Raw genomic sequence first — 17,582 nt, 5'->3', positions numbered from 1 at the left:
GCTCCATGAGGGCCGCAGAGCAGAGACCAAGGAAAGAGCACGGTCGCAGGACGGGGCGCCAACAATCCGAACCCCCCAACCCCCTGCAGGTCGGGCAGCAGCTGAGTTGCCCCCACGCCCGCGCCGCCCCCAGGAAGCCCTCCTGCCCCCTCGCACGGCCCGCTCCCAGCCCCACACAGGAAAGCCCCCAGCAGAACAAATGAGAACGGGAGCATGATCTATTTTTAAACGCTCATATTTTGTTTCTCCTCTCACGTTTTCCTGTGTTTTTCTTTCCACGTTCTAACGCCGCTGTGGGTCCGCGCGCGGCACCGGGGGCGCCGGTGCTCCGAGAACAATCGCGCAGGGAAGAAAGTTCACAGTCAAACAGTCTCGGGAAGGCCAGCTGGCGACGGGGGAGAACAGAGCGAGGCTTCGAGAATCACTCAGAAGGGGAAGAAAACCCTGGACGTCCGGGGCCCACCCTGCCCAAGGGGAAACGTCCGTGCCGTCTGCACAAAGCCCGCGCTGCGACCTCGGCCGTGCGAGCGCTTCCCGGAGAGCGGTCTCTCTTCCAGCCCTAGAAGCAGAAACCAAACAAGTCCCACCCCCCCACCATCCACGGATACATGAGGGATAAAATTACATTTGTACAAAAATAGATTTTTTTTTTTTACCTTTCCCGATGCTTTAGACACTTTCACTCTACTCTGTACTCATCACCCTCCAGAGGGCTCGCGGTGCGTCCCAGAGAGGGCCTTGCTAAGGGTCGGGGGCCGGTAAAGCTGCTTTTGCTCCAAAGCATCTGAAAATAGATGCACTCCTCGCCTTGAGATCCTCACTCAAACCCGGTTTCACCCACGGAGGGGTCCTCACATACTTGCTTACGTGAAGCAGGTGTACAGGAAAACGGGGGAAAGTCTCAATTAGAAACGAAGACAGAACATTGGTGACTGCCCCGCGTGGGCCGTCGGCGGCGCCAGCCCCGCGCTGTCTCTGCAGCAGGACGTCATGCCACACCCCCGCGCCGACAGGGCACGGGCCACGCGCCCAACTCCATGATGGGGACATCAGCTGATCGCCCGCTGGCCGCACATCAGGCCGGGCCCTGCCGGCGGCCCCCACAGACCAGGGGGCTCCACGCGGTGTCCGCGCTTGCCGCCGGCTCAAATCTTCGAGGAACAGGAGACATGGAGAGCCGGGGGCGCGGGGCCCTCGCCCCAGAGACCGCGTGCTTCCGGGCGCGGAGGGCAGGTCGGCTTCCAAGGACAGCCCCTGCAGGCGCAGGCAGAGTGGTCTTCGCTCCCTGCCCCCGATGTCACAGCGGGAACGTGAGTCCGCACAGCACTCCCGGGGCCCCGGCAGCTCCCAGGCCGGGCCGAGGCGGAGACAAGCGAGGTGGCCAGCAAGCTGATGTTAGTGCTGTCTTTAGAAAATTAAAGATTGTCCCACCAAAATAATAATAATAATAAAAATAATTACAAAAATCACCTTAATTGAACCAGATTGATAACACGACTAGCGGTCCGGTTAAATAAAGCTCCTACCTCTCCGCCGAGCCCCGCGCCGTCTCCCCACCTCCCACCTCCCCCACGGCGCAGGAAGCACCACAAGGACGGCCGACGGAGGAGAGGACAGCCCCGCGCGCCCACAGTGCTGCGCCCGCAGGCCGGACGGGGAGCCTCAGGGCTTTACGGACAAGCAGCCGGGGCCCCCGGGCCCATAACGGGGAGGTTCTGCAGAAGCTGACCCTCCAAGAGACCCAGCCCTGGGCTTCCTCCACGGAGGACCCCATGTGCCCAAGGACCCTGGCAGTGGAGGGGGCAGGGATGACGGGGCGCGTCCGACTGCAGAAGGAACCAGGGGCATCGGGCGTGGGGTAGTCTACCGTCCCCACAACTGGGGGGACCCCGAGAGTCCCCAAGAGTGCCTGCGTCACTGCCTGTCACAACCGAGCCCCCACAGGCTTCCAAGACTTTCGGGAGAGTCTGGGATCTGGGCAGGCCCTCCATGCCCCGCCCCTGCCACCCATGTGGCAGGGGACCCCTCTCCTCCTCAGGAGCGGCCGGTGGCAGAGGAAGGCGGCTTCCGGGCAGGCTTTCAGAGCCCTGGCCCGGCACCTCACCGTCAGGTGGGCTGAGACCTCTGGAAGGCAAAGCAGGGCCACCTCCTGCCCCACGGGGCCTGGAGGCCCCGCCCTGCCTTGCCCTAGCTGGGAAACCAGACTCTGGGGAAGGCACCCCCAACCCAGGGCTGCTCATGGGGGCCCCAGGAGGGAAGCCTGGCTACAGAGCAACCCCTCGGGGGCTGAGGACACCAGAGCTGCCCACCTCCCCCGCCCCCAGCAGCGACAGACGCTGGGTTCGTGGAGTCTGAAGCGCAAGACCGGGAAGCACTCAGACCAAAGGGAGGGCGTTACAGTGCAAAAGAAGCCAGTTCAACCTGAGAGAGCCCTGCATGCCGGGGAGCGCAGAGCGCCCCACCCCAGGAGGCCGCGCCCCTGTCCCGGCCGTGGAAACACTACAGAAGCAGGCACCAGCCTGGCCGGGGGCACCGTCAGCCGGAGCACGTGCTGGAGCCCCGCCTGAGGCGGTCACTCCGACAACAGCTGGGCTGGCTGTCCCCGAGGGGCATCCAGCTGCACGCCCCAGGACGCAGGCAGGCCACAGTCCCCGGGTCCAGGACTCGTCTGCACAGAACAGGCCGCCGGCGTCGGGGGCCCCTCCGCCAATAGCTCCAGAGGAAGCCTGCCTGCCCCTTCCCACTCTGGCTCCACGTGCCCCGGGGGGCCCCTGGCTCCCTCCAACTGCCTGAAGACCCCCCTGGACAAAGCACCCTCCTGCCTCCAACCTCTGCCCTCGACAGGTCAGCATGGCCCTGGACTTGGGGAAGGCCGGTTAGTGGGCTCATCCTGCAGAGACGGGGGCTGGCCTGCCCCTCTGCCCAGACTAAACCCATGGACAGAACTGAGGCCGGGCTGCACACAGGGTCTGCTCGCCCCAGCTTGCGTACGGCGATGCAGGGGGAGAAGCTGAAGCGGTGACTTGAAGAGAAAGGTCGGCGGGGAGGCGGGTGACCCCAAGCCCTGAAGCCTTGAGAGGGCCCTGGAACCCTGCTGGAGCAGCTCCTGTCCTGCTCGGCTTGGGGGTGACACGGCAAGTCATCTTTGGAAAAGGGGCCGCTCACCCTTCACGTCGAGGGAAGCTGGCTCACCCCAGAGCCTCCCTCGCCTTGCTGGGGGGCAGGTGGAGTCTTTGTCCCCCTGCTCCTGAGCCTGGGTGGGGCACACCGGCAGGGGGCACCCAGGGGTGGGCCTGCGGCCCAGAGAGCTGGCCCCGCTACCCCAGGAAAGCTGGGACCCGGCTTCCTGCACGCGCAGCGCTGGGAACAGCGAGGTGGCAACACGGAGGCTTAGCAGGCTGCATCCCCATGTCCGCAGAGGCCAGGCAGGGAAGGGGCAGGGAACGGGGCTCGGCGGAGAAGAGCAGCTGGCGGCCGGGCGGGAGCGGCCAGGCCGGGGGGCGGGTGCGAAGGACGGGCTGGCGGGCCTAAGTCATTTGGTGGGGGGCTTCCAGCATCTCCATGAGGAAGGTGTCGATGGGCGTGTCCCCGATGAGCTTGAAGAAGAAGAGATGTTCCAGGCACTTGAGGCCGATCGAGCGCAGGGCCGGCAGGCGCAGCAGCAGCTTGGCGAACCTGTGGGAGGGCCCGGTGAAGACGCGCCGGCCACCCTCCCCGCCTCCACCCTCCACCGGGCACCTGGTGGCCTCCTGGGGACAGGACGGAGCCCGGAAGCCGCAGCAGCAGAGCCTGGCCTGTGCACAGCCTTAGGGAAGCGGGGGCCGGGCCTCTCAGGGAGCGGAGACGGCAGGTCCAGGCCTGGGAGCAGGAGCGTGCGCGGTAGCCACGAGGGTCCCGAAGGCCCGGGGCAGAGGGACTCAGGAGGAAGGATCAGGGGCGAAATGGCAGCTGCTGCAGGCTCGACAGAGCTTCACGGGGGAGTTAACAGACGTGGGCTTGCTCCGAACACGAGCAGGGAAGAGCTACGAAGATGGGTCTGAGCACTGGCAGTGCGTATGGTGGCAGTGGGGCGGTCAAGGCAGAGCGGCTCTGGGCCGGGGGAGCAGGTCTGGGCTCAATCCAGCCGCGGCTGGTAAAGCACTGGCGTCCCCTGTGCCGCGGGCCGGCACCCACCCCTTCCCCAGAAACGGCTCTGCTGGAGCCGAGCCACAGGCTCGATCCCCAGGCCCTGCCCAGCCGCGGGAGGAGATGAACAGGGAGGGGGGCGGGAGGTGCATGGGCTCGGGGGTGGGGGGTCGCCAGGCTCGGCTGCCGCGTCCCCCCCAACAACGGCACGGACCCTTGAGGGGCCATGGGGCTCATTAATTATTCACAACGTCTGTATTTTAGGGGAGAAAGCCCTGTGGTTGGTCTGGCGGCCACACAACCCACGTTTTAAGGCAAAAAAAACGCAGCAGAGGCTGGACCGGGGCCAGAGAAAGCGGTTTTCTGCTGAGCCGGCGAGATGGCTGCGGCGGGGAGCCAGGAAAAACAAGCCTGCCCTCCGTCCTCCTCAGCAAGTTTCACTTTAAACCGAACCAGATGAGGGCCGTGAGGAGCAGGGCACAGCCACCCGTGCCCGCAGCTGCGCGTGCGTCCGGCGGGGGGTGGCGGGGGCTGGCGGCCGGCGGGGGGGCATGGCCCTCCCGAGAGAGGCCCTTTGTGGGTGCGGGGGAACGGACAGAGTCAGGACAAGACTCACGATGGCACCAAAGCCACAGACAGTCCCCCTTGTCACCTGCCGTACACCCGGCACTGTGGACCCCAGCGCCCCCGGTGCCTGCACAGCTCTGCACACGTGTACAAGCGCCTATCGTGTGCTGGCATCTGTCCCCGCTTCGGGCAAGCATGCCAAGACTCAGCTCTAGGGGAGCCCATGAGGGGCTGGGGAGGCCCTAGGGCACTGGCTGCACGCGGGCCTGTGTTTGCAGGGGCGGCGGGAGCGCCCGGGCACGTCCCCCATGCCCCGCACGGGCTCCCCCCCACGGAGCAGGGTGCTGCCTTCTAACTGACACAAAGGTACCAGAAGGGCTGGGGGCAGTCCTGCCTGGGGCGGGGGTCACAGGCCCCTGAGGCCCCGAGGGAGGCCCGGGCCGGGGCTCACCTTCCCGGCTGCTCTGGGTACTTGTGCTTGCAGTAGGCCTCCAGGGACGCGTACACCTTCTCTCGCAGCGCCTCCACCTCTGCCGGGTTCGAGAGCCCCTTGGAGTCTGCGGGGAAGGGGCCGCAGGTCAGCGGCCTCAGCCCAGACTGCTGCCCGGGGCACCCAGGCCCGCTCCCCCCCGGGGGCCCGCCCGGCTGGGGCCAGCAACAGCCGGACAGGCTCCGCCCCCAAGGCCGCCCCTCGAGTCCTAGCTTGGGTCCCGGCTTGCCACTCGCTGGACACGTGAACTGCAGCCCACGCCTGGACGTCCTGGCTCTCGGCTTCCCCATCGGGAGTCAAGTGCACTGGGCCACCGTCGCCCTCTCCTGGTCACCAGGGCAACCAGGCTGAAGTGGGACCCGGCTGCACTGGGGACTCCGTTCCTCTGAGAGGGAGGAAAGCTCAGAACCATCACCCGTGCGCAGGGCAGTGGGGGGAGAGGCTGACAGCCAGCCTGAGCCCTGGGACCCTGGGGCAGGAGCCCGTAGCCAGAGGCGCCTGGGACGCCAGCCGCCAACGCCTCCAGGGCCCAGGGCTGGGATCTAGGGAGGCAGCGATGGGCGTCCCAGGGCTCGAGCAGGCGAGCCGGCCCGGCCCTTCCGACCCGGTCAGAGCCCGCCCAGGCTGGTCCCCCTCTCGGTGTCCTCGTCTCCCGGGGCTCCCCACGACCCCACGCGCCCACAGAGACGGACCCATCTCCCTCCACAGCAGCCACCATGTCACATGGTGTCACGCTAGGGCTCCAAGGCCCCAGGTCTGGCCCCAGCCAAGGGTGGCCCATCCGGACAGGCCTGGGGCAGAGGCTGGAGCCCACATCTGCCCACTGCTACCATCTGAAGCCAGTGAGCCCCACAGTGGCTCCGTCCTGGGACAGGCCACCTCTGAGCCACAGACTGGGGGGCTCACACCAGTGCCCTCACTCCCGGCAGGTTCACCAGGGTCCAGTGCAAAAGCCGCAGGCCGCCTGGGGCCCTGGCCACCTCAGGAACGCGCCAGGCTTCTCTGTAGCTCAGCACCCAGGCCTGGGGGCTCCGCTCTGGCCACGTCCTTCCTGCGCCCGCAGCGAGGGACCCCGCGCCGGCAGCCAGGCCATGCGCAACCGCAACAGAGAGGGCGCCCGGCAAGGCTAAGCTGCGCAGCCCCGGCTCCCACGCAGGCAGGACCACAGGCTCAAAGCGTCAACCTGGGGAACAAGTGCCCCTGGATGTGCGCTGTCCCCGCAGGAAGACACGCATCTCTCCCACAGCCAGTTCCCTCAGCACTGGAGCTGACGGAAAGCGGGAGGTCCGGGCCCAGCGCCCCGGCACCATCAGGGCTTCCCCACTGGCTGGCCAGCTCCCCAGCTCCCTGCGAAGCCAGCAGCAGCCCCGAAGAACACTGCGCCCCTGTGCGCGCCGTCCCCCCACCGCCAGCCCGGGCTCCAGAACTTGCCCACTACAAGTTCACAGAGAGGCTGCCTCTTCCAGGGCCCAGGATTCCAGGCAGAGTGGGGCCACGCTTTGGATGCAGCACCCAAACCACAAGGGGTGAGCACAGCTCCCCAGGCCACGCCAGGTGTCGTGCTCACGAGTGCGGTGAGAAGGCGGCGGCAGGGCTCGTCTCCCCTCGCAAGGAGGGATGGGCGACGGGCCCCACGGCGCAGCGGCCGCGAGCGCTGGGGGCCCGGGGCTGGCCGGCAGGCCGTGGGCCGTGGGCCGGGGAGGCCGTACCGGGGTTGAAGAGGACGATGGCGCGCAGGCAGCCGAGCTCCGTCTTGTCCATCTGCATGTCCCGCATCTTGGACACGAGCTCCGTCAACACCCTGCAGAGGAAGCGGGCCACCACCGCCGTCCAGTCAGACTGCGCCCCCCCAATCCCCCCGCCGGAAAGACCCTGAGGACAGGCTCCCTACGGCCCGAGGCCAGGCCCTGCGGCCCACAGGAAAGCTGTTCTCCCCAGGACGTGGCCTTCCTTCCCCCTACCTAGCTGCCGGGCAGGGAGATGTTTCGCTTTTTGTTACCAGACACTCGTGGCCAAAGCAAGCCGTGGCTCCTTGTCAGAGGGCAGGACTCTGAACCACCCCCGGCTGGCCCAGCCCGTGGGCAGTGGCGTGCGTCTGTCTGCAGCTCCCTGCGGCTTGAGCTCCCCGACCTCCTCTGCCTACTCACGGGCGCCCAAAACTCGACAGCCGTGCCCGGGAAGGGCTCAGCGGTCAGTGAGACTGGACAGGGGAACGAAGGACAGTGGCCCAGGGAGGGCCTGGACGGTCACCCCGTGGAGCCGGGGAGTCCCCGACGGTCGGCAGGCAGCCCAGGGAACAGATCCCTGGGAGCCTGGAGGTCAGAGTCAGAGGGGACAGGTGCTCCAGAGGGTGCCCCGAGGCCACGGTCCCGTTCTGCCCACCCAGAGGGCAAGGAGGAGCTGGTTGTCCCTGACGTCACCTGCTGGAGTCTAAGCGCACCCCCTGCCACCGTCGCCTCCCTCCCTAGCAGCTGGACACAGACGGGCAGCTCGGAGCATGGCGGGGGCCACGTCTTTAAACCCAAGCAGATCCCAGGAAGCCATACTTTCTAGAGGCCTCTGTGGACACCAAGGTGCAGCCCTCCTAACCGCGCAGGGCTTCGAGGAAGAGAGCCGGAGGAGACCCATCTGCCTGTCCCGCTGCGCGCTGGGTGTCCCCAGCACGGGGACGTGCAGAGGCGAGAACCTCGCCCTCCTATGTCCACATCGACACCCTCTGGGGACAGAAGGGGCCACGAACCCGGGGCGGGGCCCCCACCTGTCAAAGATGGCGCCCACGCCTGCGCTGTGGGCGCTGTTCCGGTGGACGTGCAGCCCGGTGGCCAGGAGGATCCCGTCCTTCACGGTGATGGACCGGTGGGAGAAGGAGGCAATGAGCAGCTCGTTCCAGCCTGGGGGGAGGGGCGTGGTCACACGGGGCCCCCGGACCGGCTGCCACTCAGCCCTCCGCAGGCAGCGTGCACTGTTGCAGAATGTCCCACAGGGGGTTCTGGGGACCCCACATCCCAGGGGTGTGGCACAGAAACGCTCCTGAGCACCAATGTTGAGGACATGCCTCTTCCTTCTGCAGTGCAAACTCGGGCAGTAAAGGCCCTGAGAAGTCCCGCACAGAACATCTTCTTTGGCTCTGTGTAACCCACGTGCTCCCCAAACCCACGCGTCCCGGGAGGTCCCTTCCCACACAGGCAGGACACTCGTGCCATGGAGGATGTGGGGATCCTCTCTGGGACGGCCACGGAGGAGCGGCCGCCCACCTGGTCTCAGCGGCAAACTCTCCAGCTACTGCGTGCTACGTGGGGCACCACAAAATAATAGATTCTTAAACTAAAAAAAACGCATCCTAGAGCCTCGGGCGGACGGGACACTCCCTCTACGTGTGCTCCCAGCAGAGACAAACCGGAGGAGGCGTCCAGGGTTAGGAGAAAGTATGGAAGCAAACCTCGAAATAGAAATGATTTCTGTGCCGGGCTCTCAATGAGTCCCGTGGACGGGAGCCCCAGCCACCTCCACAGAGATGGCCCTGTCCACAGCTACACTCCCGGGCCGAAGGCTCTGGGCTCCGCGGCACAGCGTCATGCCGGCTATCCCACTTCCGACCACCTACAGTCCTCCAGAACTAGAGCCCCATTTTTCAGAAGGAGAACCTGAGGCCCGGTACAGGCCAGAGCTCACCCCGTCACACAGGGAGTCAGGAGCCCCGGCCCCGACACCTTCGCCTTGTGGCTCTGGGCGTCAGGTGTTATGCCCCAGCTGGAGGCACCCACAAGGCCAGGGATGAGTCCTGCTGCGGGCCAAGCCGGCCCCAAGAGCATCTGTCCCCCCACGGCGGGCGCACTCTGCATCACTCTGCCTCTCCCTGCCAACCCCTCCCCCGGGGCCTACCCAGCATCCTCCTACCTCTGGGCCGGCCGCCACCTCTCCCGCAGCCCCAAGCGCACCCAGGGCCCGGCAGGCATGGGGCAGGGCTGCCCTCTGACGTTCCCACGCACCAAGCACGTGCAGACGGCCCGGTGGGGCAGGAGGCCGGTGGGGTGGGGGTGCTTTCTGCCGCCCCCCACGAAGGCCCAGCACCCCGCACAGCTGGCGACCCGCCCCTTCTGTTCCTCCAGCAGGAACCTGCACTCGGCGTGCCTGGAGCATGTCGGGAGCCAGGCCTGACCCGAACCCCAGAGTCTGTGCTCCTACCCCCTGTGAGGAGCAGAGTCCCCACGTGAGGAGCAGAGGCCTCAGGGCAGGGAGAGGTCGGAGCACACACCCTCCAGGGCGGCCTCTCCAGGGTCCCCAGACAGCCCCGGACCCTCCGAAAGCCACTTAGAGACCCGAAACCGATGACCTCCTTGTGGGTGGGGGGAGCAGGGCCAGACGGGAGCACTACACTGCAGGAGAAAGGGGTGTCCGCCAGGTCCCCGCCCTCTCCCCCCACCGACCCTTCCCTGCCAGGGCCAACCCAGTCACTCACCTGCCCTCAGCAGGATGACCTGGTCGTCCAAGGGCAGCTCAGAGAAGTGCGGGACCCGCTTGGCCCACTCGACCAGCGTGAAGAGCTGCTTGTCCGCGGCCTGACAGATGTTGGTGACGGGGTCGTTGGGCTGGGCGGGGGAGAGACACCCACTGAGCGCCCAGACCGGGCCCCGGCTCCATGTGCTGCCCCAGCCCTGGGCAGAAGATCGGCCCCAGGCCCGTGTCCTCGCCCCCCGAGCCCGTGGCTAGTGCTGCTTTGCGCCCCGCTCTGTGGGCAAGATCTAGGGAGGGTTTGAGGGGTGTCCGGGTCATCACGGGGTCCCCAAAGAGGGAAGCAGGGGTCAGAGACGGGAACCCGTGAGCAGGAGAGAAGCTGCCAGCTTGACGCTGGAGGAGGGCCCGGGCCAAGGAGGCGGCACCTCCAGCAGCGGGAAGGGAAGCGACGTCCTCCCCAGAAGGAACCAGCTCTGGCCACACCGCGACTCGTCCCGGACGCTGCCTGCGGACTTCAGCCCTCCAGGACTGTAAGACACTAAAATCACTGCTGTAGGAAGCCCTAGGTGGGGGCCAAGTGCCCCCAGTCACGGGCAGGGAAACGGAGGTGCGGGCGCGAGTGCCAGGCTGGGGGGCACTCTGAGGACAGTGGCCAGTGCCGACGCCTCTGGGTCACTTCTTCCTACCGGGTGTGGAGACCGCACACAGATGGGGGCATCAGAGCCCTTCCAGAAACTTCTAGCCAGAAGAGACTCTCCCCTCATTGTCACAGATGAGGAAACCCAGGTAGGCCTCAGGGGAGTCCCCTCGGGGCTCCTGACCAGCGGACCCTCTGGGTCCTGAGCGAGGGGAGGACAGCCACACACGACGGCCGGGGCGTCCTCCAAAGAGCAAACAGCTGCCGCACAGGGAGGCTCAGTCTGAATGCCCGGGGCCCGCGGGAAGGGCCCACGGAGGGCACATGTGGGACGCCCGGTAACAAAGTGGCACAGAGGCCACAGGGTTGGAAGGGGCTGGGGTGTGCAGACGGGGACATGGAGCTGCACACACAGGCATCAGCCAGGGTTTTTGGGGCACAAGGGACCCCCAGCCCAGGGTGCCAACACCCAGAGCGCCCCCACACTGGCCCTCACCCCAAGTCCCTCCTCCGTCCCCGGCAGCAGATTCGGTGCAATCCAGAAGCCCGGGGCCCTGTGCCACACCCCACGGGTGTTCCTCCCACCCCGCAATTCGCACGGGCACAGGGGACACCCACACGGAGTCCCTGCGTGAGACGCACCCAGTGGCCAGCACGCCAGATGCCAGGGCTGGGTTCTAGTGCATTCCACCATGGCCAGACTCTGCTCCTCAGAGGCTCGGGGCAGCCCCATGCGGGGAGAGCCCAGGCCCAGGCAGGCAGGAAGGCAGGCACTTGCTGGGCACGAGATGACGCTCCCTGCTCAGCCGGCCCCTCTGTGGGGTCCACACCAGGGAGCAGAGGGTGGCCCCAGCTGCTCCTAAGAATGTCCTGGCTTAGCAACCCTCTGCCCACTTCCCAGTTCCTTCTGGAGTTCCTGTGCAACCGTGAACGCCTCGAAGCTGGCCTCCCCTCCCCTCACTGGGACTGCAGGGGTCGGCCCCATGTGCGCCTTCTCCCTGACAGGGCACGGATCTGAGGGGGGCCGCGGTGTGCGGGGAAGTGCAGGGGAACAGGCATGGCCCATCACCCGGCCACGGGGGCCTGGCAAGCACAGGGGACCCTCCCAGCCTGGGCTCTGTGTAAGTGCCCACGGGCAGGCGGGGTCCTGGCTGGAGCTGGGCCGTGACCAACCACCACCTCCAGGCACCAACACACACACGCCCCACTACTGGCTGCCGCGTGCTGGGGGACAGGAAGGAAGCTCCGTGCCCCGTCATGGGGCCAGACACACCTTTGCAGGGCCATGAAGGCAGGCCGGCGGGAAAGGGGCCCCTGGGAAAAGGGACACCTCGGGCCAGACAGAAGCCTGAGGAGGAATCAGGGGGAACCACTAGTGCAAAGGCCCTGGAGTTGCAGGGCACGAGCTGGTTCTGTCCAGCACAGTGGGGGCCGCTCTGGGCCAGGCGGAGGACAGAGGGAGAGAGGCTGCTGTGACCTCAGGGTCAGCCACAGGGCTCTGATCCCAGCCCTGCCCCCACAAGAGGACACAGGTGAAACCACCCCACGGCCTGCATGCCTGGGGCAGGTACAGGACTCCCGAGACCCAGCTGAGCAATGGCCTGAAGCCACAAGGAGCCGGACAGCAGGTGCTGTGTCCTGGCGTTCAGTGCTGGCCATGACAGCTTGGGCCTCCAGCACCACCCACCAGGGGCCAACGGTTCCCAAGCAGTGCTGGCCTCGCCGCCCCGGGGGAGGCCGTGTGTGCAGGGGTAGAGCTCACCGAGTTGGGGTTCAGCCCCATGTTTGCGTCCACATACGTCTCGGTCTTGGGCTCGACAGCCAGCTCCGCCTCCAGAATCTTCTCCACCGGCATGTCCTCGTTGGCGCTGCTCGTGGACTCCACCTCGCTCTCGTTCCTGTCCTTGCCCCGCTGCCTCTCCTCCTGCACGGCTGCAGGGGCGGCGGAGGGGGGCGGTCAGCCCGCGACTCCCTCAGCCGTCAGGAGCCAAGCAGCACCAGCCGAGCCAGTGCGCCCGCCGGGGCCACAGAGGGAGGCATGGCTCAGAGCTGGACAAACCCTGCCCCATCTCTGTCCCAGGTCTGGCCTCTGGTGGCCAAGTGTGCCCAGAACACAGGGTACAACCGCCCTACATTAATCCACCCAACACACCGGGCCACACCAGCACCCGTCCAGGGCCAGGCACACAGCGGCCAGAGTACACAAGGCCGCTCTCATGCAGCTGACTGGTTGCTGAGCAGCACTCCCAGCATACAGTGAAAAAAGCTTCAATGGACTATGGACTCCAACAAAACCAGGAAGGCTTCCTGGAAGAAGTGGCAAAAAAAAAAAACAGGTAACAGTTCAGGCAGAGGTGGCAGCATGTGCAAAGGCCCAGAGCCAGAACAGAGCCACTCCTGATGAATGGAGACCTCTCCCACTGGCTGGAGAACCACCGCAAGGGGTACCAGTGGGGGGCAGGAGGCACGTTCCTGCACAGGGTCTGACGAGCCACAGGAGAGAGATAGCACGGCACATGCGTCTCCAGCTGTAGAAAGAAGAAGGGTCCCAAGGGAGACCAGAAGCTGGAGGCCAATCCCAAGTGTGAGCCAGGATGCCCTGAGCTGGCCTGGTCGGGGTTGGGGGGAGGGCTGAGCACGGGGGTGGTCAGAGGGTGGTCAGGGGGTGGCCCAGCAGGGAGGGAAGCCTATGCAGGGAGGCAGAGACGGAGGCATTGACTTCCAAGCAGCCCCACGGAGCCCCACGTGGACAGGTCTGCTTACAGACCTTGGGCCATGGACCACCCCCCCAGAGTCCCACTAGCCCCCGACACGGCTCCTGAGGTGGCTGCGGCCCCCCGGGCTGACCCCCGTCTCCTCCCCCTCTGCTCTGGTACCAGCACCAAGGGCCCTGGACTGGGGCAAGCGAGTCAGCGGTGGGGAGACGCGCCACGGGCCGGGAAGGGCTCTCCACGTGGCGCTGGTCAAGCCTGAGATGGCTCTGGGGGCCCCTAGAGGCTGTCAAAGCAGCACCAGGACGGGCCTCCCCCAAGGCTACCCTGCTCTCCTGAGCCCCAGACGCGTTGACACGCCCCAGCACCAGACCCCTGGGGTGGCCACGGCCTCCGCAGGGCCGGCTCCCTGCCCCTGCCCCTGCCCCAGACAAGACCCTCGGCTTCTTGGGGCCCCTGGAGACCCCATCACAGAGTGGGAGCTTGGTGACGGGACTCAGAGACCTCCGTCCACATGCCCATCCCAGAGGAGAGGAAGAGCCTGGAAATGGCCCCGCGCTGCAGAGCCCAGGGGCACTGATGAAGCTGGGCCCACTCCAGGTCCGGAAGGCTCCTCGGCAGTGAGGACCCACACACCAGGCCTGGGTCCCTCACAGCACCCCAAGCAGCTCCGGCCACTCACCCCTTACCAGAAACCCCAGGGCTCAGAACAGGGCAGCAGCCATTCTCAGGAGACGGCCCCAGACAGCCCCTCCTCCAAAGACCACCGCCAGCAGACCAGTCTGCTGGGCCCAGCACACTCCACGGGCCCTGCAGAACCTTCACCTGGACAGACGCCCAGACCACCCGACGGGAGCTCGGGCCACGTGGCAGCAGCTCCCACCACCTCCCAGACCCTCACCACCCCCGTCCCTGATCGTGCTCCGAGGCTCTGGTACACAGCCCGCTGCGGGGGGGCCCCAGGGCAGAGCATGGAGATCACACACAGTGACGTGCGCGGGGGGCCGAAGCCGCCCAGGGCGCGCCCCCGCAGAGAAGCCAGCTCAGGTCAGCAGAGTCCGACAGCTGTAGGTAGGGCCTCGGGCCCACCGCCCAGCTTCCGGCCAGCCTGGAGGGGCCGGCTCAGCCAAGGGGCCTCGAGGCCTTCCCAAGGCTGCCAGCCACACGCTGGGACCTCTCTCCCTCCGCCGGGACTTCCTTAGGCCACCTCCCACTCCCTATCTCTGACCCATCGCAGACTGACATCCCCAAAACCAGGTTGGAGCCCCAGTCCCTGCAGAGCCACAGCCTGGCACCCCGCCTTCACCCCTCACGCTCCCGTGGGGCTCCACACTCAGCGCCCTCTTTCCGGGTCCAGCGTCCTGGGGCAGGGCCTTCTGGAGAGCAGAAGATACGGCCCCTCCCGGGGCTTCCTGAGTGCGACAGCCCTGGGCCTTCAACGGAGCTGGGCTTCCTCTCTAGGGGCCGGAGCTCTCCAGGGGACCACACATAGTACCCCTCCGAGAAACCCTGGACCCACCCTCCGGCTCTGGCTCTGAGGGCCCAAACTCAGACTGTCTGACCCGTCCCTCTCGCCTCGGGCCCTGCGCTGGCTTCGGCAAACGCTGAGGCGCCAGCAGGAGGGCGGGTGACGCAGTTCTGGCACCCTCTCTGCCCAGCCTTGGCTCCCAGCGGGCCCTGCTTCCCGCGTCCGCAGCTCCCAGGATCGGCCGGTCCTCACTGCTCTCACGCCTGCAGCCCAGGGGTGTGGGGGTCCCTGATGGTGCTGGCCCCAGGGGTTCCCACAACATGGCCCACAGCTCCCTAACCGTCCACATGAACACCTCTCGACCACCCGTGGGCCCCTGAGGGCAGGCCCCATGTCCCTCGTGCACGGACAAGTGGCTGTCCGGGCCCAACCCCGAGCCAGAGGCTACGCTCTCTGGGACCCAGAGCACCGACTCAAGCGAGGGACTTGCCATCCACATGGCAATTCTCAAGGCGGGTCAGCCAACACCTTCACGCCACACCAGCTGGGCCAGGAGCCCCCCGGCAGGAGGCCCCAAGTCCGAGCTGCTGCGAGCTTAGCTCTTCCACAGACTCTGACAGCAGGGGTGTCCACGGGGGCTCGAGCCGGCATGGCTGCGGCCGGCTGCCCATCCTCTGGCCCCTCCCCAGCCGGGCCTCCAGACGCCAACAGGGGGCGGGGGCTGGGCCCCTCGTCAGTCCCCTCGGCCACAGGGGATGAGAGTCCAGGAGAACCACCCGAGCCACAAGGCCGGCAACCAGGGTGACACACCCGCGTCCAGGCGGCCCCGTGTCCCTGAGACCCCGAGGATGGGGTGGTCTTCCAGGTCTGTGCTCTGGGCAGAACCCGAAGCTGTTAGAGCCAGGAGGCCGCCAAGAGGCACCTCGTCTTACCAGCTGGGGCGACAGGCCCGCAGCAGCCGAGGGGCCCGGCTGAGCTCACGGAACAGTGGGCGGCTCCAGGCTCAGGAGTCGGGCAGCCCGGCCTCCTGGGTCCTGCCCCGCCCTGGACAGCCCGGTGGCTGCACGTGCTCGGCCCCGGAGCGGGGAAGCACGGTGCTGGCCCCGGGCGGGACCCTCGAGGCGCTCACAGCTCCGTGCCTCCTGCCCCCACACTCCTCACACGCGGCCGGTGGTGGGTCTCCTCTCGCTGCACAGACGGGATGGACAGGGTGGCCGCAAGGTGGGGGCAGCGCCCAGAGTGGGGTGGAGGTCCCCAGCACCTGCCTGCTCCGTGGGGGCGGCGCGAATTAAGGAGCCAACGCTCCGTGAGGCACTTTGAAGCCGCGGGGGCCGGCAGCTCCGCACGGCATCATTATAAATATTATGGTTTTATTTATAGACACGGAGGGGGCAGGAGGGAGCCCGGGGACTTATGTCTTGCCAGCTCAATCACCTTTCAGACAGAGTCATGTTTGCCTTACGTTGTGCTGGCGCCGGGAAGCCTCAGGCAGGAGGCGTCTGCGAACACGGGGCCTCATTATACCCCCAGGCCGGAGCCCTGTGGGACCCTGGGAAGACCACAGAGGCACAGGCTGGGAGCAGGTTCCACACCCAACAAGACCGGGGTCCCCAGCATCTGCGGAGATGCTGATGTGGGGATGGGGGGGCAGAGCAGGCCACCCCCGTCCTGGTGCCCACCACCACCCCTCCCGGCTGCTGGGCTGGGCAGGAAGCCAGGACATGGGCAGGGGGTGTCTCTGGAAGGCAGCACCCCAGCCTGCTGCCAGTTGGCTGGGCCCTTCCTCTGTCCCGTGTGCAGCCCCAGGACAGACAGGACTGACGGCCCAGAGCCCCTTCGTCCGACCCAGAGAAGGGACCATCCCGCCGACCGGCTCTCCAGCTCAGCGGACAAGTCCCTCCCACTCTCCGGGCACTCAGTCCAGGACAAGGTGTCAGCATGCAAGAGTGACCCCGCACATGCTCGCTCTCTCTCTCTCTCTCTCTCTCACACACACACACACACACACACGCTCTCCACCCCACGTCACCGCTGTCCTGTTCCGCAGGGAGCCGCTGCGCCACCACGGGCACCTGAGGAAACAGGCACAGGCAGTCACCCACTCGATGTCACCGGGGCAGTGCGGGAACCCAGCTGGGCTCTTTGTCCACAGCAGGAATGTGTGGGGCACTTGTGCAAGCACACACACACGCACACATGCAAACGTGCACACACACAGACACACACGCATGCACACACGTGGTCAGGTGACGGAGCTCGGAAAGCAAAGGGAGGCAGGAAGGAAGCAGGGAGAGGCCTTCCTGGAGGGGAAAGAAGGAAGCAGAGAGGCGGGCAGCAGGGCGGTCCTCCAGCCTGGGCGGGCGTCACCCCAGGTGGGGCCAGGCCCCCATCAGACCAGGAGCGCCAGCAGCGCCCCCCACCAGCCCTGCCACCGTGCGCTCCAGCAGACAGGCCCGGGCACAGCCTGGCCGGAGGCCGGCATTCCCACCTGGGCCGCAGCCCCCACCTCCCCGGGAATGCGGCTGAGCGAGTCCCAAGCCGGTGCTTGTGTACGCAGGCCCCTGCATTGCCCAACAGAGATGCTATCTGCCGGCACCAAGGAGGGGTCTCGGTCCCCTCTGAGCCAGAGCGAGCCACTCCTGAGCTCTCCCTGAGGGTCAGCCAGTCCGGATGCCAACCCCGAGCCGCTCCGTCCCGCGCTGCACTGGGGGACACCGTCTGGGTGCAGCCCGCTTCCTCGCCCGTCCCGGGGCCCCGATCACAGGCTTCCCCGCAGGGCCCCGGAGCCCAGGCCAGCCTGGGAGCCGGCACCTCCCGTCCTCTGCGCTCCAGACCCAGCCTGGCCGGCACGGCCCCCACTCCCCGGGGGTGCCGCGCTGCCCTGCTGCTGCCAGGGGCCCCAGCTCGTCTCCGAGACAACAAAGAGGAGAGGAGTGGTTTCAGGAGCGTTCCGGGGGGACAGGGCAGTTCCCAGCACCCAGCCACAGGCTTCGGGGCCTGGGAGACCCTGGAGCTCCCTGCTGGACCGGCGCCAGAGTCACACTGGGGCCACTGGTCACTCCACTCAAGACAGAGGCTGTGCACTGGGCCCCGAGCACTGAGCAAGCACAGGGAAGGGGCCCGGCTGTG

At 66.9% G+C, this 17,582-nt stretch overlaps 1 protein-coding gene across 4 annotated transcripts in view; it reads right to left on the bottom strand.

The window, feature by feature from the left end:
• RXRA (retinoid X receptor alpha) overlaps window positions 1-17,582 on the bottom strand; it is a 114,606-nt gene that overhangs the window by 22,696 nt on the left and 74,328 nt on the right. For all 4 annotated transcript variants that reach the window (XM_032308993.1, XM_032308991.1, XM_032308990.1 and 1 more), the window contains exons 5-10: window positions 12,037-12,206; window positions 9,642-9,771; window positions 7,941-8,073; window positions 6,892-6,983; window positions 5,144-5,249; window positions 2,745-3,675 (exon numbers count right to left, since the gene is read on the bottom strand). In XM_032308993.1, coding sequence (XP_032164884.1) covers window positions 3,528-3,675; window positions 5,144-5,249; window positions 6,892-6,983; window positions 7,941-8,073; window positions 9,642-9,771; window positions 12,037-12,206 — 779 coding nt within the window. In that variant the 3' untranslated portion in view covers window positions 2,745-3,527. The remainder of the gene's footprint in view (window positions 1-2,744; window positions 3,676-5,143; window positions 5,250-6,891; window positions 6,984-7,940; window positions 8,074-9,641; window positions 9,772-12,036; window positions 12,207-17,582) is intronic.

The sequence above is a fragment of the Mustela erminea genome, chromosome 12, assembly GCF_009829155.1.
Source record: "Mustela erminea isolate mMusErm1 chromosome 12, mMusErm1.Pri, whole genome shotgun sequence".
Taxonomy (NCBI): Eukaryota; Metazoa; Chordata; class Mammalia; order Carnivora; family Mustelidae; genus Mustela; species Mustela erminea.
This window is presented reverse-complemented; position numbering and strand designations above follow the sequence as displayed.